The sequence below is a fragment of the Schistocerca nitens genome, chromosome 1 (genome assembly GCF_023898315.1).
Source record: "Schistocerca nitens isolate TAMUIC-IGC-003100 chromosome 1, iqSchNite1.1, whole genome shotgun sequence".
Classification (NCBI taxonomy): Eukaryota; Metazoa; Arthropoda; class Insecta; order Orthoptera; family Acrididae; genus Schistocerca; species Schistocerca nitens.
The window spans coordinates 432,871,478-432,896,198 of record NC_064614.1 but is presented as its reverse complement, the minus strand read 5'-3'; the positions used below and the strand labels follow the sequence as shown (position 1 = coordinate 432,896,198).

At 37.6% G+C, this 24,721-nt stretch overlaps 1 protein-coding gene across 2 annotated transcripts in view; it reads left to right on the top strand.

Annotated features, from left to right (window-relative positions):
* The window catches only part of LOC126251169 (MLX-interacting protein), a 420,910-nt gene that overhangs the window by 232,169 nt on the left and 164,020 nt on the right, over nucleotides 1-24,721 (top strand). For both annotated transcript variants that reach the window (XM_049951617.1, XM_049951618.1), the window contains exons 4-7: nucleotides 4,151-4,279; nucleotides 5,122-5,287; nucleotides 6,332-6,427; nucleotides 24,064-24,231. In XM_049951617.1, the coding sequence (XP_049807574.1) occupies nucleotides 4,151-4,279; nucleotides 5,122-5,287; nucleotides 6,332-6,427; nucleotides 24,064-24,231 (559 nt within the window). The remainder of the gene's footprint in view (nucleotides 1-4,150; nucleotides 4,280-5,121; nucleotides 5,288-6,331; nucleotides 6,428-24,063; nucleotides 24,232-24,721) is intronic.

The window sequence follows — 24,721 nt, the reverse complement described above, 5'->3', positions numbered from 1 at the left end:
GTAACCGTCAGTGTACTGGACCTAGTGCCAGATCTGCATCAAGCAATGTTGACTGGAGTCTGGCAGCTGTCACTTGAGGAGATTCTTAGTGAAGCCAAACATCTGCCCACCTCATCTCAGCGGCTGTATACCATTCTTTGTTCTCTGTTGTTTTGTGGCGCAGTCTGCTGTGTGTGCAGAAGATGGGCTTGTGGTTTTTTTTTGGTGTTGTATTTAGTTTTAACATAGGTTCAAAAGTGGTGTAAAACCTAATAATTTTACATAAATAGTGACATTTTACATATCAAAATGGTATTATTCTGGATACCTTGTGTGCTTTAACATCAGTTTGGTTTGAATGCCTTTAAATGTCAGTTGGTGCATGTATTTTTTCTCCTTCCTTTATTTAATTAAATTTTGCAATATTGCTTTGTCCATACCTAACCTTTTGTCAAGTGCTCTTTGGCATCATTTTAAAATTACTTTCTGCTTAAGTTTATATCACTTTAAGAGAATACATACTCCTGCTCCACCACCACCACCAGCACCACTACCACCACCAACAACAACAACAACAGCAACAACTACTACTACTACTACTACTACTACTACTACTACTACTATTACCAGACTCCACTGATGCATAAAAGCTTCTACGTCATTCTTGCACATTTTTTAATATCATTAGCCAGTTTTCCATTAGATTGTTGCCTCTGTCTTTTCCCTTCTCTTGGCATTGGACACTTGCATTCTAGCTCCATCTGCTACCTACCAACCATTCACCTTGGCTATATAAGTCCTTCCCATCTCCTTATCTTTTTCATTACGTCTTCTGCAACAGTCTGTTCCTTAATCCCTTTGTTTGTTTTCTTACTTCTCCCAGCACTTCTCTAGTATCTCTCCATTGCTTGCTAGAAAGCCCTGAGTTTTTGAAGAGTTATCACATTAGATGTCCATGACTTAATGCCATAAGTGAAAACTGGTAGAACATATTAACAGCAAATTTTTGTTTTTTGATGCTCTGCAGCTTGGTTTTTGAAACACTTTTTAGTTTATTAAAAAGCACTCCAGAACATTGGTACCCTTCTTTCTTTGGTTGCCCATTCAGTCAGTGTTTTAAATGACATTATTACAGAAAATTGTATCATCATTAATTTGTTCAATTTTCTTTTCACTTTGTTGATTTTACAATATCTTTTTGTAATTAATTTCATGCACTTAATTTTCTGTTCATTGTTGGAGTTTGTTTGCACTAGAGGTGAATAGTAAAATGCCATTAGCAGTATGAGGGATGGATCAAATTTGTCCCGTCAATACATAATCATATTTTTACTGATTAAGGATATGGAAGCTTGCTCTAGGACTGCTGAGAATAGTTTTGCCTATAGGGCATCCCCATTTCTGACTCCGATTATGAAATCTGCACTATTTTGACAAAGTCTAATGGAAGCTGTAACATTCCTCAGTATACTACTTTGGTTTTATTAATGTCTTGCTTCTTAAGGATTATTAATACTGATTTTATTGAAAATGAGTCCAAAGATTTCTTAAAATCGGCGAATACCAGGTTATGAAGTAATTTGTTCTCATTACTGTGGTCTGTAATTTCTTTCACAACAACAAGTGGACCATTGAGCTATATCCACTTCTAAGCCAGCCTTGTCCTTCCACTTGATTAAAATGTAACGTTATATCTGCGCAGTTGGAGATAATTTCAGTGGATATCTTTCACATTACAGATACAAGGCTAATATGTCTGTAGTCCTCTGCCATTCTTGTGAAGTGGGATAATTACTTCATTGTTCCAGTTTTAAGAAATTGCGTTCCTCTGTAAAAAGTCTGTAAACATTGTTGCAAGTTCCATTTACATCACATTGCCTGCATCTTTCACCCCTTCTGCTTAACTTTTTTCCACCCTTCGTATTCATTCATTTATATGGGTTTTCATAGTGAATCTTACTGAATTTTTGTTCTGTATTCTAAAATGCTTTGGAAGACATTTCAAAATAGTCTTATTTATTACTGCACATTTTGTCATAATTCTGACATTGTTTGTTTGAAGCTGTTGTCTTCAATTCTTTTGTTGCCTTGTTCCGTTGGAAATTTTCTTCCTTACTTCTCTTTGCATCTGCAACATATTTTACTGCTTATTTTAAAGCAACATTTAAAAGAAGTGATCCACTTTTTTTGTCTCTACAATTTTTATCTTCTGAAATACTGAACTAGTCGTGTAGTTTAATGTGATATACTTCTGAATTCTTAATTAAGTTCTTAAAATTATGTTTCTGATTTCCTGCCTGATGAGTCCATTTTTTTTAAAATTTGTACGTCTTTTTAATCTGCGTGGTATGTGCCTATGATCACTTACAGTTAATTCCTCTTCCAACCTGTCTTTGGAGCCTAAAGGCTTGCTGTTTATTATCCCAAAATAAATTTTACTCCAGGTAATTGTGTTATCAAGGTACATGTAAATTCTCCGTAGGCAAACTAATGTTAGCAAGAAACAAACACAGAAATAGTTGGGTGTGTGCCTTACAGTGGAGCCTGAGTTTCCTCTGTCTGCTATTCCCAGTTTTCTTTTACCTGGACTAAAGCATCCATGTCCTGGGCCTTGAATGTGCCAGTAGGGGCACTAACAAACCTTTCCATGTTACACTTACCTGGCACTCAGCTCAGAACCTAGTATTAACACAACCAGTTTGGATGCTGATCATGTCACCAGAGACCTCATGACAGTGTGGTCATTCAGTGTCTGCCATACTTTGTGTCTTTCATAAGGCATTGAGTCAACAGGAAAACAGCTGCTGCTACATTGACTAGAATGCAAGCAATCCACCAAGATTGTTACCATATGAGTGCTAACGACTGCATGGTATGAATGTCTGAATCGGACACTAAAACCTGCCTTAATTCATTTCCTTAATTCTGACTCGGCTGTGCTTAAAGGCTGCCCTCCCAATTCATAGCAAAGTCATCTTTTGCAGCTAAAAAGAGAGGAAATTTACAATAAAATCAAGTTTTTGTTCACATGCTCATCAAAATGTTTGTCAGAAAAAGGTAGTGAATTCTGTAATATGTTGTGAAATAAATTTATGTCAGTTTGTTAACATTTCTCTTCCTCTTCCTGTGTCTTTCATGTTTCCTATGTGTTGACTGTAAGATTTTTAACTATTAAAATGGTCATTTGTAGAACTTGGACAATGAAAACTGATCTGTTTTAATTTTGCTTGTTAATAAAAATGCATTGAAATACTTGGCAGTGTTAGTATGTACAATATTGTATCACAAGTCAGGACAAAATACGTCATGTAACTGTTAGAATGTAACTGATATTAATTGTTTAAACATTGGAAAATTCAGGATGCAGTAATGCAATATTATGAAAAGGGTATGCTAGTACTCGCCATATATTAGAGATGCTGAGTTGCAGATAGGCACAACAAAAAGACTGTCAAATAAGTAAGCCTTGCACAAAAAAGGCTTTCATTGGAATTAGGCAACATAGACTACAGTCTGGCATCAACAGCGAGAAATTGTGGTCATATGTGTGTGAGTTACATTTGCTTGAGTGATTGTGTGTGTTGTCTACTTCCAATAAAGTACTTTTTGGCCAAAGGCTTACATGTTTTACAGTCTTTTTGTTGTGTCTATCTGCGACAGCATCTCCTCTATACGATGAGTAGTAATCTGTTCTTTTCATAATGACATTAATTGTTTGTCTTGCCTTCTTTTCAGTTTCTCGTATGATTGCCTGTTTAGTGTCAATACTATGATTGTAATTAATATCTTTAGTTTGATTTCATTCATATGTTGCTACAAATTCTACAGCACACAAAACTGCTGAATTTTCAGTCGAGTGCATATTAAAATTATGAAAATCAGAGGTTGAAATACTTTGCCCCAACAAACTGCTCTTTTCTCCCAGTCCATACAAACATATTACGTTCTCTTCACTTTCTCTTACAATAAGTTATTTGAAACATCTCAGTCCAACATTTTGATATAAAATATTGGTATAGAAAACAATGTAGCATATTTTCATTAACTGTACTTTTCCATGTATCTGTTATTCTAAGATCACATTCAAATGTTTCTGCTTTGCAGTACATTAACTAACATTATTGAACCAGTTATATAATCTCACAGTCAAAATATACTGATTTTTTTTAAGGCAGTGGTTTTGGAGGGGAAATACTGGAAGCGTAAACTTGCAGCTGTAACAGCAGAGTACAAGAAATGGAGGATGTTCTACAGAAACAGGTTGGCTGGCTGGTCATCGAAAGATGGAAACAATGAGGTGGTTAGTGGAAGTTTACTTTGTATAGTATAATGTAATTGAAACTTATAAATATTTAATCTCTCAATTAATTTGCTCTGGGTTTGAATGAGTGGGATTAAATTTGTTTTGATAAATCCTTTATTCTTAGAAATTTATGAATTACAAGTCTAACAATGGAAACTCCAGGTTGGAATATCAACAATTTAGGAAAAGACAGATTGCTACTTACCGTAAAGAAGGCATGTCAAGTTGCAGACAGGCACAGTTAAAGACACACACACACACACACACACACACACACACACGCACGCTGGAGTTGGCACTCATACATGCATGAGGTGTGCTTGCTTTTGTGTGTGTGTGTGTGTGTGTGTGTGTCTTTTTTACTGATGAAAGCTGTGGCCTAAAGCTGTATGTGTTTTGTAATTGTGCTTGTCTGCAACTTCACAAAGCTTCTTTACGGTAAGTAGCAATCTGTCTTTTCCTACATTATCGAAGTAAAAGTGTTGAAGATAGTGATAACCAAATTTTTAAAATTTTACAAACATCTGCTAAAGTATCATGGACACCTCGGGGTTGAGGCGGTGTGTGTGTGTGTGTGTGTGTGTGTGTGTCACAATCTCCATTTATTCACTTTCAGTTTCCTACATCTACCTATTCATCACATTAGCTTTCATTAGAGGAGGGGAGCATAATCATTCAGGAATTTATTTTAAAATGCTGCATGATGTCAAACGTTTTTTGAATCATAAGTATATTTTGTTTATTGTAGATGGAAATTGTTCTATAAAATTTACACAATACTCATTTTCTCTCACTGTCAGAAAAAAAGAAGGAAACCTTAATTGTTTCTCATTTTGTAGTTGTCAGAGGCAGATATCTTTGATTGGCAGCCACACAGCAATGACAGTATGCATTCTGTGGGCTCCATGATGGTGGATGAAGACTATATGGAATTTATGAGTGATACATTGTTCACCACCATTTCTGCAAATCAGCCATATGCTTTTCCAGACCAACGTGAAATTGGTGTGTATCATATCATAGATTTACTTATGAAAAGATTTTACTTTTAACTGCATGAGACCAGAGTGTAACATAACTTTCATTATATCCAGGATATTTTGATTTTTAAATTTGTTGATACCATCTGCTCGGTTAAAATCTCCATGTATTAAACTCAGTTTTTTTTCAATCAAGTCTATATAGATATCATACATAGCTATTGTTTCCTTTGTTGTTACCTAAAATGTGCCATGTGATTTTGTTAATTAAAAAGAGTTTAAAAGCATTAAGCTGAATTTCAGTAAGTGATATTGTCAAGGATTTTGCGAATACCAAAGCTCAAAAGTAGATTTGTTATTTTTAAAATGGGATGACCATATTCTTTGGTATTGTATGTGTGATAGTAAATGAAGATTCTGCAAAATGTGCTTTTGTGTAAGTCATAGAACAAAATTAATATCTTAATAAAAATTTTAATACCAATGCTGCATTAACTAGTTAGTCCACCTTCAGTATCAGCTGGAGGTGCCATGCTAGTGCTCACACCCCAGGCGATGGGTAGACTTTGACTGTTTCTAACTGGAACTCACATATTTTATGATGAAAGATTTAAGTTTGGTCCTGGTGTGCCTCTAAGTTTTAATGTGTAATGTGAGTCATTTTAATGTGTGAGGTGGGTCTATTGCATCAATTCACACTCTCTAGAGAGCTTAAGCATCAACAAAGGCATAGGAAATTGTGAATTTAAACATTTAATTAGTTGATAATGCTATGCATATTATTTCAGTTAAGTATTTGTAAGATTATCTATTGATTTATATTTATTTTCTAGGAGAAGATTAGGAACGTAGATATGTAAGACAATGATCAAAAGATAGATGATGATGATGATGATGAATGTGAATAAGTTACCTTAGTGTCGTAATTTTCCATGACTGAAGAAACTTTTACTAAAGTATTTTTCTTTCATAAAGTGCTGTTCAGATACCGTGTTTAATAAACCACTCAATTAATGACTTAACATGCTGTGGATTACTGTATGTTAATGTGTGTGCATGCGTCTTACAGCACGTGGAGCTGGTCTTGCAGACTTCATTCAGCCGAGCTTGGTGCAGCTTCAGCCAAATCTGGATGACTTCATGGACACATTTGAGCCTCTTCAAGGTTGTATTTTCTTTCTTTAAATTTGTTTCTACTGTTTTTGTTGAAATTTATTTACCAGGTAGTGTATTATACAATAACTTAATAGAAAACTCCTGTCAAAATATATGCTGTTGTACGGATAATGCACCACAGCTTACATCACACAGAAAATGACTTTGGAAGATATATGCAAGTCATATTTATAAATCTGAAACATTATGTTGTTTCCATCAGGGTACTGCTTTTTTTACATGAAATTCATTGAGATTATGTCATTGGATCTTTTAAACTGTTTTACTGGGCAGTCCATTTAGATTAGATTAGATTTACTTTCATTCCAATTGATCGGTAGTGAGGAGGTCCTCCAGGATGTAGATCATGTCAGAAAGACAATAATACCTGACAAATATTTACAACTAAAACAAATAAGCTAATTTACCTTCCACAGGTCCCAAGTGGAATGATCGTCCCTCTTTTTATTTTTCTATATGAAAGGATCATTTTACAACACTCATTTACTAATATTGCATTAATGCACTGAATTTAAAATTTAAAAAACATGTTTTTATTCATTTATAAGGTAATAAACATAATAGAACTACTACAATACTTATTTGGAGTAGAAGAAGTGTTGTTGTTGTGGTCTTCAGTCCTGTGACTGGTTTGATGCAGCTCTCCATGCTATACAGTAAAGCTGCATGTCCTCGGGAAAAATTACGGCTGTAGTTTCCCCTTGCTTTCAGCCGTTCGCAGTACCAGCACAGCAAAGCCGTTTTGGTTAATGTTACAAGGCCAGATCAGACAATCATCCAGACTGTTGCCCCTGCAACTACTGAAAAGGCTGCTGCCCCTCTTCAGGAACCACATGTTTGTCTGGCCTCTCAACAGATACCCCTCCGTTGTGGTTGCACCTACGGTACGGCCATCTGTATCGCTGAGGCACGCAAGCCTTCCCACCATCGGCAAGGTCCATGGTTCATGGGGGGTGAAGAAGTGGGCCACCAATAAATCCTTTAGGCTTCTCTTAAACTGAATTTCATTGGTCGTTAATCTTTTTATGGTTGCTGGCAAGTTATTGAAAATGTATGTTCCTGAATAATGCACACCTTTTTGTACAAGAGTAAATGACTTTAAATCCTTGTGAAGATTATTCTTATTTCTAGTACTGATACCATGAACTGAGCTGTTGGTTTGAAAAATTGGTATATTTGTAAGGACATATTTCATTAAGGAATAAATATATTGGGAAGCAGTAGTTAGTATCCCTAGTTCCCTAAACAGGTCTCTGCAGGATGTTCTTCAGTTCACACCACACATAACTCTTATTGCGTATTTTTGTGCCCAGAAAACTTTAGCTTGGCTTGATGAATTACCCTCAAAAAAATCCTATATGACATTATGGAGTTAAAGTAAGCATAGTATGTCAGCTTTTCCATTTTTCTATCCCCTGTGTCTGACAGAATTTGCATTGCAAATAGATATTGGTTTAGATGCATCAACAGTTCTGTGGTGTGCTCCTCCCAGTTGCATTTATTATCAAGCTGTAACCTGTAATCCCAAGAATTTGACACTGTCCGCTACTTCTATCTGCTTTTCATCATATGTTGGGCATATACTCGTGGAACACCCCTTAAAAGTTCTGAACTGCATGTAGTGTGTTTTTTCAAAGTTTAGTGACAACGAATTGGCTATGAACCAGTGATCTGGAAGAAATAATTCCCAAATTGAAACAAATAGCTGAACAAGTTGCCCCTATAAATCCAAGGAAAAAACACCAGTGGTGGAACGATGAATGTGATGAAGCAGTGTTGGATCGACACCAAGCCTGGTTAAGGCATCAAAATGAAAAAACAGAAAAATCATATTTGGAACTCACAAAACAAAGGAAGACAACACAAAAAATAATAAGGAGAGTTAAACGTCAGTACCAAAAAGATATACTTCTAATGATAGAAACAAATAGTGAAAAAACAAACTCAAGAGACTATTACAAAATATTTGGCAGACAATTACAAAGATATGATCCTCCAACATTAATGTTAAAATATAAAGATAATAACCTAGCCCATAGCAATAGTAAAAATACAGAAATTCTAGCAGAAACATTTAACAAGTTACTAAATTGTGAAGATCCCCCAGAACTTCTTCAGATAAACACAGAAACCCCAATTAAAACACCAGCAGAAAATATAAATCCACCTACAATTAATGAGGTCTACAGAGCTTTGAAAGAGCTCAAAAACTACAAAGCAAGTGGAGAAGATCAAACGTTTGCTGAACTTTGGAAATATGCAGCAGAACCAGTAAAGATAGCATTACACCAATGCATAGTAAAAATCTGGAATGAAGAGAAATTACCAGAAAATTGGACTACTGCTGTAATACATCCATTACATAAGAAAGGAGAAAAATCTAATCCAGACAACTATAGAGGAATTTCCCTTTTGGACTGCACGTATAAGATCATGTCAAGAATACTATACAACCGCTGTAAAGATCAACTAGAACTGGAACTGGGAGAATATCAAGGAGGATTTAGATCCTGGAGAAGCTGCCCAGAACAGATAATCACCTTGAAGTTAGTTATGGATGTCTACAAAAGAAGGCAAAAACAACTAGTCATAACCTTTGTAGATTTCAAAAAGGCGTATGATTGCATCCATAGATCTTCAATGATGAAAATATTAAGGAATTTTGGACTTCATCCTAAATTAATAAAAATGATACAATTAACCTTAACAAACACCACATCCAAAGTAAAATTTAGAGGAGAAATATCTGAACCATTTACGGTTAAAACAGGGTTGAGACAGGGAGATTGTTTATCACCATTGCTATTCAATTGTGCTCTTGAATATGTAATGAGAGAATGGTACAAGGAAAATCCTACGAATATTAAAATTGGAACTAAGAAAGATAAAATAAACCTAAATTGCTTGGGATTTGCTGATGACCTGGCATTACTAGCTAATAATATTCAGGAAGCCACGAAACAAATAACAAGCTTACAAAATATAGCACAAAAATTAGGACTCCAGATATCATTTGAAAAGACTGAAATAATGGTAACGGATCCACTTGTAATAGATAACATCACAGTGAATAATAGGGAAATTAAAATAGTGAAACAATTTAAATACCTGGGTGAAATTATAACACATAAATTGGACGAGAAACCTGCATGGCGAGCAAGAACTAATAAAATGATAAAAGCTCAAAAACTAACATGGTCTACGTACAATAAAAAATGTCTATCAATTAAAACAAAATTAAAACATTACAAGACGGTCGTTCAACCAGAGGTTACATACGGAAGTGAAACTCTTTTTAAAGTCACCCAGAAAAACAGAATTGACAAAATTTTAAAAGTAGAGAGAAGAATTGCTAGAACATGCATAAATAAGAAATATCAAAAAGCTGGGCAATGGCGGATAGTTCCAAATGAAGTGGTATACAGAGAACTGGAGCCCATCACTGATACTATACGAAAGAAAAGGATCTCTTTTTGCGGTCACATTCTGAGGACACCAGATTATCAAGGAAAATTATTGAGAAACTCTGGAAGTTGAAACAACAAGGAGGATGGCTTAAGGAAATAAGAGAGGATATGGAAGAACTGGAAATAACCCTGGATGATTTGCAGAACAAAACGCCAAATTTAAAGAAGTTGAGGGACACAGAAATAAGATTTAAACCAAAAATTGACAAACGACATACAATGAAAAGGGTATTTACAGATAAGGAACGACAAAAAGCATCGGAACGAATGAAGAGATACTGGGCCACTCGGAAGGGGAAAATACCAGAGAAGAGGACCAGAAATGATTGACTGAAGTGGTCCAATGAGGCCATAAAAGCAAAAGAAAGAAAGAAAGAACCAGTGATTAATGTCCACAAGTATTTTATTAGCCGATCTTTCTAAGACTACACTTGATTTGCTATTACTTGAAATGTTTTTATCATCGGCAAACAAAACAAATTTAGCATCTGGTAGTGTTACTTGATATACACAATAAAAAGTGAGGGCCCTAAGATGGAACTTTGTGGAACCCACATGTAATTAGTTCCCAGTTGGATGATGCGTGATAGCTTTCCGGCCATCCTGATTTAGGTTTTCCGTGATTTCCCTAAATCACTCCAGGCAAATGCCGGGATGGTTCCTCTGAAAGGGCACGGCCGACTTCCTTCCCCATCCTTCCCTAATCCGATGAGACCGATGACCACGCTGTCTGGTCTCCTTCCCCAAAACCAACGAACCCAACCAACGTGATAGCTTAATACATTTCCCTATCCTAATAACACCCTTTGTTTCGTGCCAGAGATATAAGAGTTGAACCATTTTGCAGCATTTCCTGTTACACCATAATATTCTAATTTACTTAAAAGGATATTGTGATTTACACAGTCAAATGCCTTTGATAGGTCACAAAATATACCAGTTGCCTGCAATTTTTTGTCTAATGAATTAAGTACATTTTCACTGTAAGTGTAGATAGCCTTCTCAGTATCAGAACCCTTTAGAAATCTGAACTGCGACTTTGACAGTATGTTATTTGTGATAAGATGGTTATAAAGCCGATTCTACATTACCTTTTCTAAAATTTTGAAAATGCTGGCAAAGGTGAAATTGGACGGAAATTTGATGCTATTTTTTTTTTTTTTCTCCCCTCTTAAACAGTGGCTTAACTTCAGTATATTTCAACCATTCAGGAAAAATTCTAATGATAAATGACTGGTTAGACAGATAGCTTAATACATTACTTAACTCAAGAATCACATTCTTTAATTAACGTTCTTGATATTTCATCATACCCACAAGATGGTTTTGATTTTAAAGATTTTACGATGGACAGCACTTCTGCTGGGGTAGTGAGGGGCAAATTCATATTATGGAAGTTACTTGAAATGTCTAGTCTGAGGCATCCCATGGTAGCATCTACAGAACATGACAACTGCATCTTTTCAGTAACAGTTATAAAATGTGTGTTAAAAAGTTCTGCAACACTATACACATCTGTCACCCATGTATCATTTACTCTTAATGCTATTGGGCCCCTCTTCATGTCTGGTTCTATCGGTCTCCTCTTTCACTATATCCCATATTGTCTTTATTTTGTTATCTGATATGACTATCTTTTCCTTGTAATATATTTGCTTTATATTTTGCAGTATTTATTGTAATGTACTATAGTATCAACATCAGCACTGTTTCGGATTGACATTTTTCTTTTTGTTTTACAAGATACTTCTGCTCCTTGAGTAATCCATGGCTTCTTTGTAGACTTTGCTCTAACCTTGGTTAGGTTTGGGGGGAAACGTACATACATTAATCCTTGTTCCATAGATCATGAATACGACATTTCATAATTATATGTAACATATCAGTTTAACATAAGTTTCTTTACACAAAATATATATAATTTTTTTTATATATATATGTATATATATGTTACTACTTCATATCTAAGAAGTCATCTATTGAGTAGGAGTTGTCATTCATAAATTTGCTTTTAAATGTTGGTTGGCTATCTGTCAGACTTTTAATACTATTTGGCAAATGACCAAAGATTTTTGTGGAAACATAATTCACCCCTTTCTGTGCCAAAGTGAGATTTAATCCAGAATAGTGAATATCATCCTTTCTTCTAGTGTTATAGCTATGCACTTTGCTGTTATCTCTGAACTGGGATGGGTTATTAATGACAAATTTCATATTGCGAAGGTACTGTGAATATCCCGAGTTCTTTAAATAAATGTTTGCAAGGTAGTCTTGGGTGGGCTCCAGCTATTATTCTGATTACACGCTTTTGTGCAATGAATACTTTCTCTCTTAATGACGAATTGCCCCAAAATATATGCCATTCGAAAGCAGTGAATGAAAATAGGCATAGTAGGCTAATTTATTGATACGTTTATCACCAAAATTTGCAAGAGCCCTAATAGCATAAATAGCTGAACCTAACCATTTCAGCAGATCATCAATGTGTTTCTTCCAATTCAATTCCTCACACCCAGAAATTTTGAATATTCCTTGTTAGCAACAGACTTCTGTTCATAGTCTGTATTTATCAATGGTTTTATGCCATTTACTGTACAGAATTGTATAAACTGTGTTTTCTCTAAATTTGGTGAGAATCCATTTGCAGAGAACCACTTAATAAGTGTCTGAAAGACATTATTTGCAATTTCCTCAGCTGATTCTAGGTTTTTGGATGTGATTACTATACTTGTATCATCAGCAAACAGAACTAGCTTTGCATCTTCATGAACATAGAGTGGCAAGTCGTTAATATATATTAAGAACAATAATGGCCCCAAGACTGAACCCTGTGGGACACCATTGTTGATACCTCCCCAGTTAGATGACTCTGCTGGTTTTTGCAGACTATCTGTACTGTTAATTTCAATCTTCTGCATTCTTCCAGTTAAGTATGAATTAAACCATTTGTGCACTGTCACATTCATACCACATTACTTAAGCTTATCTAGAAGAATTTCATAATTCACACAATTAAAAGCCTTTGAGAGATCACAGAATATCCCAGTGGGTGATGTTTGGTTATTCAGTACATTTAATATTTGATCAGTGAAAGCATATATAGCATTTCCTGTTGAAAAGCCTTTCTGGAAACCAAATTGACATTTTGTTAGTACTTCATTTTTACAAATATGTGATGCTACTCTTGGATACATTACTTTTTCAAGAATTTTGGATAAAGCAGTCAGACGTGAGTTTGGACGGTAGTTGGTAGCATCAGATCAATCCCCTTTTTCATTCAATGGTTTATCAATAGCGTATTTCAGTCTATCTGGAAAAATGCCCTGTTTCAGTGAGCTACTACATATGTGGCTGAGAATCCTACGTATTTGTTGGGAACAAGCTTTTAGTACTCTGTTGGAAATACCATCAATTCCATATGAGCTGTTACTTTTGAGTGATTTTATTATTTTCCCAATTTCAGTAGGAGAGGCAGGTTGAATTTCAATTTTATCAAATTGAATAGGTACTGCCTCTTCCATATACTGCCGTGCATTTTCCAATGAATAGCTGGGTATTATTTTCTCCACAACACTTAAAAAATGATTATTAAAATGTTTTCTACTTGTGACTTCTTGTTAACAAACTTTTCATTGTGTTTTATAGAAATACAGTCTTCCTGTGCTCTCGGTTGCCCTATTTCCCTTTTAACGATATTCCAAATTATTTTAATTTTACTATCAGATGTGCTAATCTCAGACATAATGCACTTACTTCTGGACTTTTTAATAACTTTTCTTAATACAGTGCAATAGTTTTTATAGTGTTTCACATTTTCTGGATCATTATTCCTCCTAACTATAAGATACATTTCCCTTTTCTGATCACAGGATATTTTTATTCCTTTAGTAAGCCATGGCTTTTTACATGGTTTCTAACAATTATATTTCACTGTTTTCTGAGGGAAACTGTTTTCAAATATACTCACGAAAGGTAGCATGAAATAGGTTAAATTTTAAATTAGCATCATGTTCCCTGTACACCTCATCCCAGTCTGTTTCAAGCTATCCCTAAAATTTTGAATTGTTAAATTGTTAATTGAACACACTATGTTTGAGGACTGTTTCCCGTTACTGTATGGAGCTATATCATATACTGTAACTAGCTGTGCATCATGATCAGACACACCATTCTTAACAGGAAAAGTTTTTATTTGATTAAATTTATCTTGGTCTATGAAAACATTATCTATCAGTGTGCTGCTTTCCTGTACCACCCATGTAGGAAAATCAATAACTGATGCCAGGTTGAAAGAACAAAGTAATACTTCAAGATCAAGCTTTCTATCGGACACTTTCAGAAAATCTATTTTGAAATCCCCACAAACAATAATTTGCTTTCCTCTGTCTGACAAATAGCACAACAAAGGATCCAAAATTTTCAAAAATAGTTGAAAATTTCCCAATGGGGATCCATCCATGGCTACATTAGTTTAAGCTCACATGCACATGCTTCTATATGTTGCTCTATGCAAAAATTTTTAGTTTCCAAATTTTTCACTCTGTGACATTTTAACATGTATGGCAACTCCTCTCTGCGTAGTGTCTCTGCTTACATGTGCTGAAAGCTTATATCCACCTACATTTATCATTTTCATACCTGTGACTATATGATGTTGAGACAGGCATAGTACATCTATTCCATCCTCAGTTTCTAAATTTTCTAAACAAACAAGAAGCTCATCTACTTCTTTTTTTAATCCCCTGATATTCTGATGCAGTATATTAACATTATTTTTCACTGTGCTTTTATATGCATCTTGTGACATACTAACGTTATTTTTCACTGTACTGTTATGAGAATCTTGTGATATTTTCACATCTCTAGTACCTGTCTGCCTAAACTTCTTATTAAGCTTAATTTCAATCAGTGTAGGATGATTGGACACTGATCTTAGCCTAAAAAAGTACTCCCATGAGTTTGTGCCCACCTTAAAGATTTTGCTATCATTCCAGCCAGTTTATGCTTCCCTTTCTTATTGAGATGCAGGGCGTGTCTTGCGAAGTCCCACATACAAACGCCATCAACAGGAACCAAACCTACGCCTGACAAAGTAGCCACCCGAAACTGCTGATCTAGCTCCATATTGACCCTCCTGACAAAGCTGTTCAATTCGGGCCGATCATATTACATGAAAGCAGGAACCAAGCCAACATTTGTATGGTTCATTGCTGATGCTATTTTTACCAGATCACACTCAATATTGTAGCCCTGATCCCTATCAGTACTGTTGCCCACTCCACCCACTACCACAACACGCTCCTGCTTTGTAAAACTCTTACACAAGGATTATACATCCTCTGTCACTTGGCTAAGATGTGCATTGGGCTTGAAAATACTTGTGACCTGGTACCTGTCACCTCTAGTTTTTCCTGCTAGATGTAGCCCACACCTGTTCCATGGCAACTACCTAACAACAGAACTTTCCTCCTACTTTCTACCTTTTTTTTTTTTTTTTTTTTTTTTTTTTCAACTGTTGGTTTCCTAATGACAGTCTATTGAGTGATGACTACACTTACCACTACTTCAGCTTCTTCCTTAGTTGACTGAGGTAGCAAGGCAAATATGTTATTTGTGCAAATGATGAAACTGTGAGATACTGTTCTCTTTCTGTGTACCCTGTTCCTGGGTACCACTTCTCATGTGTCTTCACCCTCCTCACCCCTTAACCTCACCAGTTCCTCCCTAGCAATATCCAGTTCAGCCTGAAGGGCTCTAATCTTCCCTTCCTGTTCCGTTATTTTCCTATCCCTTGAACATAATCTGCAATACCGTGGAAGAGACCCATTTACTTTTCCAATTCCCATGCCACTACATTCACCTCAATGTAACCATCTGCCACAACTGCTGCTGCACAGAACCCCAGAACTGACTTTCCTATGGCAGCTCAAACACTTCTCACTCACCATATAGCGGAGGTGGTGAGCCGCGATAGGCACAACAAAAAGATTCAAACAATTCTAGCTTTCAGCCATTAAGGCCTTTGTCAGCAACACACACACACACACACACACACACACACACACACACACACACACACACACTCACTGTCTGTATGTGTGCATAGCTTTTACACACACACACACACACACACACACACACACACACACACACAAACGCAACTTGCACACATGTCTGCAGTGTCAGACAACTGAAACCACACTGTGAGCAGCAGCACCAGTGCATGATGGTAGTGGCGACTGGGTGGGAGTAAGGAGGAGGCTGGGGCAGGGAGGGGGAGGGATAGTATGGTGGGGGTGGCAGACAGTGAAGTGCTGCAACGGCAGGAGAGGTAGTGGAGGGTGGGATAAGTAGTGGAAAGCAGAGAAATAAAAAGACATTAGAAGACTGGGCGTGGCAGTGAAATGACAACTGTGTAGTGCAGGAATGGGAACAGGGAGGGGGCTGGATGGGTGAGGACAGTGACTAACGAAGGTTGAGGCCATAGGGTTACGGGAACGTAGGATATATTGCAGGGAAAGTTCCCACCTGCGCAATTCAGTAAGTTGGTGTTGGTGGGAAGGATCCATATGGCACAGGCTGTGAAGCAGTCATTGAGATGGGGGTATCATGTTTGGCAACGTGTTCAGCTACAATGTGGGCCACTTGTTTTTTGGCCACAGTTTGTCGGTGGCCATTCATGCGGGCAGCCAGCTTGTTGATTGTTGTACCTACATAAAATGCAGCACAGTGGTTGCAGCTTAGCTTGTAAATCACATGACTGGTTTCACAGTTAGCCTTGCCTTTGATGGGATAGGTGACGTTACTGACGGAACTGGAGTAGGTAGTGGTAGGAGGATGTATGGGACAGGTCTTGCATCTAGGTCTATTACAGGGGTATGAATCATGAGGCAAAGGATTAGGAGCAGGGGTTGTGGAAGGATGGACGAGTATATTGTGTAGGTTCGGTGGACGGCGGAATACCACTGTGGGAGGGGTGGGAAGGATAGTGGGCAGGACATTTCTCATTTCAGGGCATGATGAGAGGTAATCGAAACCGTGGCAGAGAATGTAATTCAGTTCCTCCAGTCCCGGATGGTACTGAGTTATGCTGCTCACTCATGTTGTTTACAATATTATTAAAAAATTTATCTAGGCAATAACAGTAATATTCTATTAACTACAGATCACAAGAGTCACTAAGTTATGTGGAACACTAATATGTGTATAGTATTATACATATAGTAGTGTACTGCAGCTAAACTAACATTAAAAATCAAAACTTTTATACCCAAAAAATTAGGCCTAAGATTGTGTATGCGCGATACGTACTTCAGGTGTTTTGAAAGGAAATAAAAGACGGAACTTAAAACATTTAATTCCCCAATTAGATATGGCACTACTAAATGTATGTGTAATGAAAATAACCTAAATTCTTCACTTAATACCTAAAGAAATGTCTTAAATTTGTATGTAGACCTATGTCTAAAGTACACGGAAACCAGCTCTATATACACTTAATATTATGAATGATTTTTTGTGAAATTCTGCTGTCGCACATGCTTCCATATGCTGTTCTAGGCAAAATTTATGAATGTCTATGTTCTTAAATTTATGACAGTTCCTGATGAATGTGGCAACTCCTCCTTTCTCCATTTCTGTTCTACAAAAGTGAGATGCTAACCTAAATCTTGAAACATTTAAAAGTTCTCTACCAGTGGTCACTTGATTTTCAGAGGGGCAGAGTATGTCAGCTGGGTTTGAGGTCTCTAATTCATCTATGCAGATAATTAGTTCATTAATTTTATTTCTCAGAACTTGAATATTTTGATGTAATAAAGACAGCTGACATTTCACATTGGCAGAGTTAAAATTGGGTAGAGTTGAAATTTCTGCAGATTGTTGAAAATTCTTGACCAACAGCTGGTTATGCTGATGTAATAAGCTAGAATTATGTTTTTTGGTTTCTTTCTCAAACTGGAGGTTTGTCCCAATCTTAACCTCTCTTAAAACTTGGTTTCTTTCTGTCCTCCCCACCCTAAAAAAAGTGTTTTGTCTGAACCCTACAACCACTGGTATTTTATCACTCATGACAGTGCCTCCCTCATTTAACTTTCCTGCTATTTTCCCAGCCAGTTTACCCTTTCCTTTCCTGTTGAGGTGAAGGCCATGCCAAATATAATCCAACCTATTGAGAGAATCAACAGGAACCACACCAATGTGTGATCTTGCACCTGACATAAGCAGCCGTTCCAACTCCAAATTAACTCTCCTGATAGAAGAGTTCAAATGAGGTTACTCATGGCGCCCAAGAACAGATACAAACTCAACACTAGCATGCTTCAATGCTGATGCAATCTTTGCCAGGTCAAACTCTATATTGTACCCAGGATCTCTGTCAGTACTATTATCTGCCCACACACTATAACCACAGTGTCTTTCTTAGTGAAATCTTTGCAAATTGATCCTAAATCCTATTTCACCTACTCCAGACCAGCACTAGGTTTAAAAAGTTGGTGACCTGGTATTCTGCTCCTAGTTCATCCCGCAAAAGTTGGCCAACACATCTTCCTTGGGAACTACCTAACAACAACATTTGCTATCTCTTTCCTGATTTCCCTGCATTCTTATTTTTCAGTTTTCTGCTGAAAGTTTGTTGTGCCCTGTCAACACCTGCAACTGCTTTAGGGTCACCAGCTTCTAAGTGAAACAACAGGTCAAATCTATTTTCCACATTCACCAGGAAGCTGTCAGACAAAGTTCTACGCCTGTTCCTCCTGTTGCCTGTTGCCACTTCCCGCCTCTCTTTACCCTTCTCCCTCCATAACCTGTCAAGATCTCCCCTGGCCTTCTCTAACTCAGCCTGAAGGGCGGCAGTTTTCCCCTCGTGTTCTAATATCTTCCTATCTCTACTACATATCCTACAAAACCACTGATGAGTCTCATTTACTTCTGCTACTCCTACGCCACTACAACCACCCACATGGAAAATCTACAACACCCGTCACACCAAAGCTCTGACCTAACAATTCTGTGGCAAGTCAAGCACTTTTCACTCATGATAAACGTTGTTGTTTTTGTTGTTGTTGTGGTGGTCTTCAGTCCTCAGACTGGTTTGATGCAGCTCTCCATGCTACTCTACCCTGTGCAAGCTGTTTCATCTTCCAGTACCTACTGCAACCTACATCCTTCTGAATCTGCTTGGTGTACTCATCTCTTGGTCTCTCTCTACAATTATTACCCTCCACGCTGCCCTCCAGTACTAAACTGGTGATCCCTTGATGCCTCAGAACATGTCCTACCAACTGGTCCCTTCCTCTAGTCAAGTTGTGCCACAAACTTCTCCCCAATCCTATTCAGTACCTCCCCATTAGTTATGTGATCTACCCATCTAATCTTCAGCATTCTTCTGTAGCACACATTTCGAAAGCTTCTATTCTCTTATTGTCCAAACTACTTATCGTCCATGTTTCGCTTCCATACATGGCTACACTCCATACAAATACTTTCAGAAACGACTTCCTGGCACTTAAATCTATACTCGATGTTAACAAATTTCTCTTCTTCAGAAACGCTTTCCTTGCCATTGCCAGTCTACATTTTATATCCTCCCTCCTTCGACCATCATCAGTTATTTTGCTCCCTGAATAGCAAAACTCATCAACAACTTTTAGTGTCTCATTTCCTAACTTAATTCCCTCAGCATCACCTGATTTAATTTGACTACATTCTATTATCCTCATTTTGCTTTTGTTGATGTTCAACTTTTATCCTCCTTTCAAGACACTGTCCATTCCGTTCAACTGCTCTTCCAAGTCCTTTGTGTCTCTGACAGAATCACATGTCATCGGCGAACCTCAAAGTTTTTATTTCTTCTCCATGGATTTTAATTCCTACTCTGAATTTTTCTTTTGTTTCCTTCACTGCTTGCTCAATATACAGATTGAATAACATCGTGGATCGGCTGCAACCCTGTCTCACTCCCTTCCCAACCAGTGCTTCCCTTTAATGTCCCTCGACTCTTATAACTGGCATCTGCTTTCTGCACAATTTGTAAATAGCCTTTCGCTCCCTGTATTTTACCCCTGCTGCCACATTCAGAATTTGAAAGAGAGTATTCCAGGCAACATTGTCAAAAGCTTTCTCTAAGTCTATAAATGGTAGAAACGTAGGTTTGCCTTTCCTTAATCTAGCTTCTAAGATAAGTCGTAGGGTCAGTATTTTTATGGAATCCAAACTGATCTTCCCCGAGGTCGGCTTCCACCAGTTTTTCCATTCGTCTGTAAAGAATTCGCGTTAGTGCAGCTGTGACTTATTAAACTGATAGTTCGGTAATTTTCACATCTGTTAACACTTGCTTTCTTTGGGATTGGAATTATTATATTCTTCTTGAAGTCTGAGGGAATTTCGCCTGTCTCGGACATCTTGCTCACCAGTTGGTAGAGTTTTGTCAGGACTGGCTCTCCCAAGGCTGTCATTAGTTCTAATGGAATGTTGTCTACTCCCGGGGCCTTGTTTCGACTCAGGTCTTTCAGTGCTCTGTCAAACTCTTCACGCAGTATCATATCTCCCATTTCATCTTCACCTACGGCCTCTTCCATTTTCATAATATCGCCCTCAACTACATCGCCCTTGTATAGACCCTCTATGTACTCCTTCCACCTTTCTGCTTTCCCTTCTTTGCTTAGAACTGGGTTTCCATCTGAGCTCTTGATATTCATACAAGTGGTTCTCTTTTCTCCAAAGGTCTCTTTAATTTTCCTGTAGGCAGTATCTATCTTACCCCTAGTGAGATAAACCTCTACATCCTTACATTTGTCCTCTAGCCATCCCTGCTTAGCCATTTTGCACTTCCTGTCGATCTCATTTTTGAGATGTTTGTATTCCTTTTTGCCTGCTTCATTTACTGCATTTTTATATTTTCTCCTTTCATCAATCAAATTCAATATTTCTTCTGTTACCCAAGGATTTCTACTAGCCCTCGTCTTTTTAACTACTTGATCCTCTGCTGCCTTCACTACTTCAGCCCTCAAAGCTACCCATTCTTGTTCTACTGTATCTCTTTCCCCCATTCTTGTCAATTGTTCCCTTATGCTCTCCATGAAACTCTGTACAACCTCTGGTTTAGTCAGTTTATCCAGGTCCCATCTCCTTAAATTCCCACCTTTTTGCAGTTTCTTCAGTTTTAATCTACAGTTCATAACCAGTAGATTGTGGTCAGAGTCCACATCTGCCCCTGGAAATGTCTTACAATTTAAAACCTGGTTCCTAAATCTCTGTCTTGCCATTATACAATCTATCTGAAACCTGTCAGTATCTCCAGGCTTTTTCCATGTATACAACCTTCTTTTATGATTCTTGAACCAAGTGTTAGCTATGATTAAGTTGTGCTCTGTGCAAAATTCTACCAGGCGGCTTCCTCTTTCATTTCTTACCCTTAATCCATATTCACCTACTACGTTTCCTTCTCTTCTCTCCCTTTTCCTACTACCGAATTCCAGTCACCTATGACTATTAAATTTTTGTCTCCCTTCACTATCTGAATAATTCCTTTCATTTGATCATACATTTCTTCGTCGTCTGCAGAGCTAGTTGGCATATAAACTTGTACTACTGTAGTAGGCGTGGGCTTCGTGCCTATCTTGGCCACAATAATGCGTTCGCTATGCTGTTTGTAGTAGCTTACGTTCACTCCTATTTTTTTTATTCATTATTGAACCTACTCCTGCATTACCCCTATTTGATTTTGTATTTATAACCCTGTATTCGCCTGACCAAAAGTCTTGTTCCTCCTGCCACCGAACTTCACTAATTCCCACTATATCTAACTTTAACCTATCCATTTCCCTTTTTAAATTTTCTAATGTATCTGCCCGATTAAGGGATCTGACATTCCACGCTCCGATCTGTAGAATGGCAGTTTTCTTTCTCCTGATAACAATGTCCTCTTGAGTAGTCCCCGCCCGGAGATCGGAATGGGGGACTACTTTACCTCCGGAATATTTCACGCAAGAGGACGCCATCACCATTTAACCATACAGTAAAGCTGCATGCCCTCGGGAAAAACTACGGCTGTAGTTTCCCCTTGCTTTCAGCCGTTTGCAGTACCGGCACAGCAAGGCCATTTTGGTTAGTGTTACAAGGCCAGATCAGTCAGTCATCCAGACTGTTGCGCCTGCAACTTCTGAAAAGGCTGCTGCCCCTCTTCTGGACCCACACATTTGTCTGGCCTCTCAACAGATATCCCTCCATTGTGGTTGCACCTACGGTATGGCTATCTGTATCACTGAGGCACGCAAGCCTCCCCACCAACGGCAAGGTCCATGGTTCGTGGGGGGGGGGGGGGGGATGATAAACGCAATCGTTTATTAAGAATAAGTCAGTTAAATTACAGATAAACACGAAAATATAATTCCACAAATTTGGCCTATATGCATCTGTATGTCAACAAAAACAACAGTGTTGAGTTTCTGTAACAACAACTTAAACTTTACGCTACTTTCCGGAAATGTGAGTTAAATAATGAAGAGGTACGCTACAGTCAGATTGCTGGAGAGAGCAAAGAACAATTAAACGAAAGATTTGCTGCATCAAAATGTAAACGGAAAATATGACTATAACCCGACTGTATGATCTTTTCGTGTTTTATGCTATATTACATAAAGCGAAATGAAATATTTCATGGTATGCTTAAAAAGCACACTAATACAACTATTTACCAAGTAATCAGTACTAAACTAAATGTTGTTGTTATCTAAAATGACTTATCTTTATGACTTGCACTGGTCGCATGGCTGCAGGGCAATAGATTATTAGCTTGTTGAAATGTAGTGTGGAACTGAGGGGCTTAAACAATTCAACCCTAACTTCTGGTAGGCTTAGGCTCCCTTTAATTGAGCCCTGGAAAGAGGAATACCATGCCTTTTATTCTGCCACAAGTTGCCCAGCTGGTATTCTTCCACAGTACCAAGTCAGCAGAAAATTCTTAAATTCCTCGCAACTGTTCCACTCCCAGCCCCATGGCTCATACGCTTCTACTATAGGAGCTTTATTTTATATGAACATGTCTCATAGGCAGGTATGAAAGTGTGTTCGCAACATAAGGCCTCCACAGATACTCCCATTTCTTTGGCGTAATCCAGTGATGAATATTATATGATAACAAAGACCAGGTATTTTTCACAATTTGATCTGTAGTATCGTATTCTACAGCCACACTCCAGAGGCACTCTTCCACATGGCATACATCAACTGGCAGCTATGCTTAGGCACCTGCTGGATGTGTGGTAGAGAGGGGGAAGGACACCTTTCATATTGCCAAGCCTTACAGAGAGTCGCTGCAGATAGTTATTAATGTAGTTGTATCATTGCCGAAGTATTGCTGCAGCAGAGTCAGGAGGATTGTACCTATAGCCATCCTGTGTACCTCACATCAAGGCATCAGCAATTATACTGAATGTCATTGGCTGGCAACAGTTCGTGGAGGTGGATACCCAGAATAGTTCTAAACTGGGACATTTGATGTTGGACTCGTTATAATAAATCAGTAATAAAAACTACAACCTTTTTCACAATAATTCTGGTGTACTCATTTATAAGCAGCATCATGGCAGAGTTCATTCAACATTTCACGTGTACCGTACACGATTTAGTCCAAGTATGGAATGGGAGTGAATTTAATCCCTTTTTCTGCTTGCCTCTTCTGTATGCAAAATGACTTGCCTTCAGTTTGGTTTTAAGAGCTCCCTTGCCTTGCTGCTCCACCTCCCCCACTGCTGTTCTATACACCTATGTTACTCACCACCTCAACCTATTTAACCAAATACGCCAACTTATTTCTAAGTCATTATTTTTCATTCCTTCTGGCACAAATTCTTACAAATCTTGTAAACGGGAAGCTTGATAAAAAAATCTGGCGTCAGAATGTAACACTCAGAATCATAAGTCTTATCAGTATCTACAAGATGGTTTGCTGTACAGTGGGGTTAATTGGTAAATTAATGCCGAAGAAAAGTGTGGTCATTGGAACTAAGGATATAATATGTCATCTTTGTATTATTAAGTGGAAATTAGCAAATGTTATCAATGTTTCTTTCGAATACCATCTCTTTCATAGCTCAAGTATCTATTTTCATGAAATGTGCATTTTTTTTAATAGTCGCACTTCCTTCTGCTGCAGAGCTGCTGTCTTATTCTAAACTGCCAGCTGTGCCTGAGGAGAGTACTACATCCACAGTGTTCGATTCTGCAAGCAACACAAGTGGAGTGGATGTTTTGGCAGATCCTCTTGCTGGTATTCCCACTGCCACTTACAGCTCTCAGCAGCAGGATCCAGTGTTCACCCAAGGTTTGTCCACAATTGTATTGTTATGAACATAAGTTCAGGTCACCAAAAGGTACATCACATTAAATAGTGTATTCTGAGCTTTGAGAATTTAAATATTTTTATAAAGGGTGAAAGTGCTGAAGGGAAAGTCAAATCTCTCAATGTAGACCCAAAGGAATAGTTTAGCAGCTATACAAAAAACACATGCCGATATTAGTGAAGTAGGCAACAAATTATATTAATTTGGTAAAGAGACAACAGGGCAGAAATTGTCACTTTTAGTGTGCCAGGAGCAGTAACTGAAATTAGTAATGGAACTCATTAATTTCAACAAGCTGCCACATCAGCAGTTCATAATGGGGTGGTTTGCAGTTTGATTGCTCCTTGACTATCCAGATAGTGACGTATTGATCTTTCATATATCACAGAAGTATGCATCTGTACTCTTGACCACCACTGGTGACTATTCGATCTTATCAAATATTCCCAGGTATTCTGCTCTGAATGAATT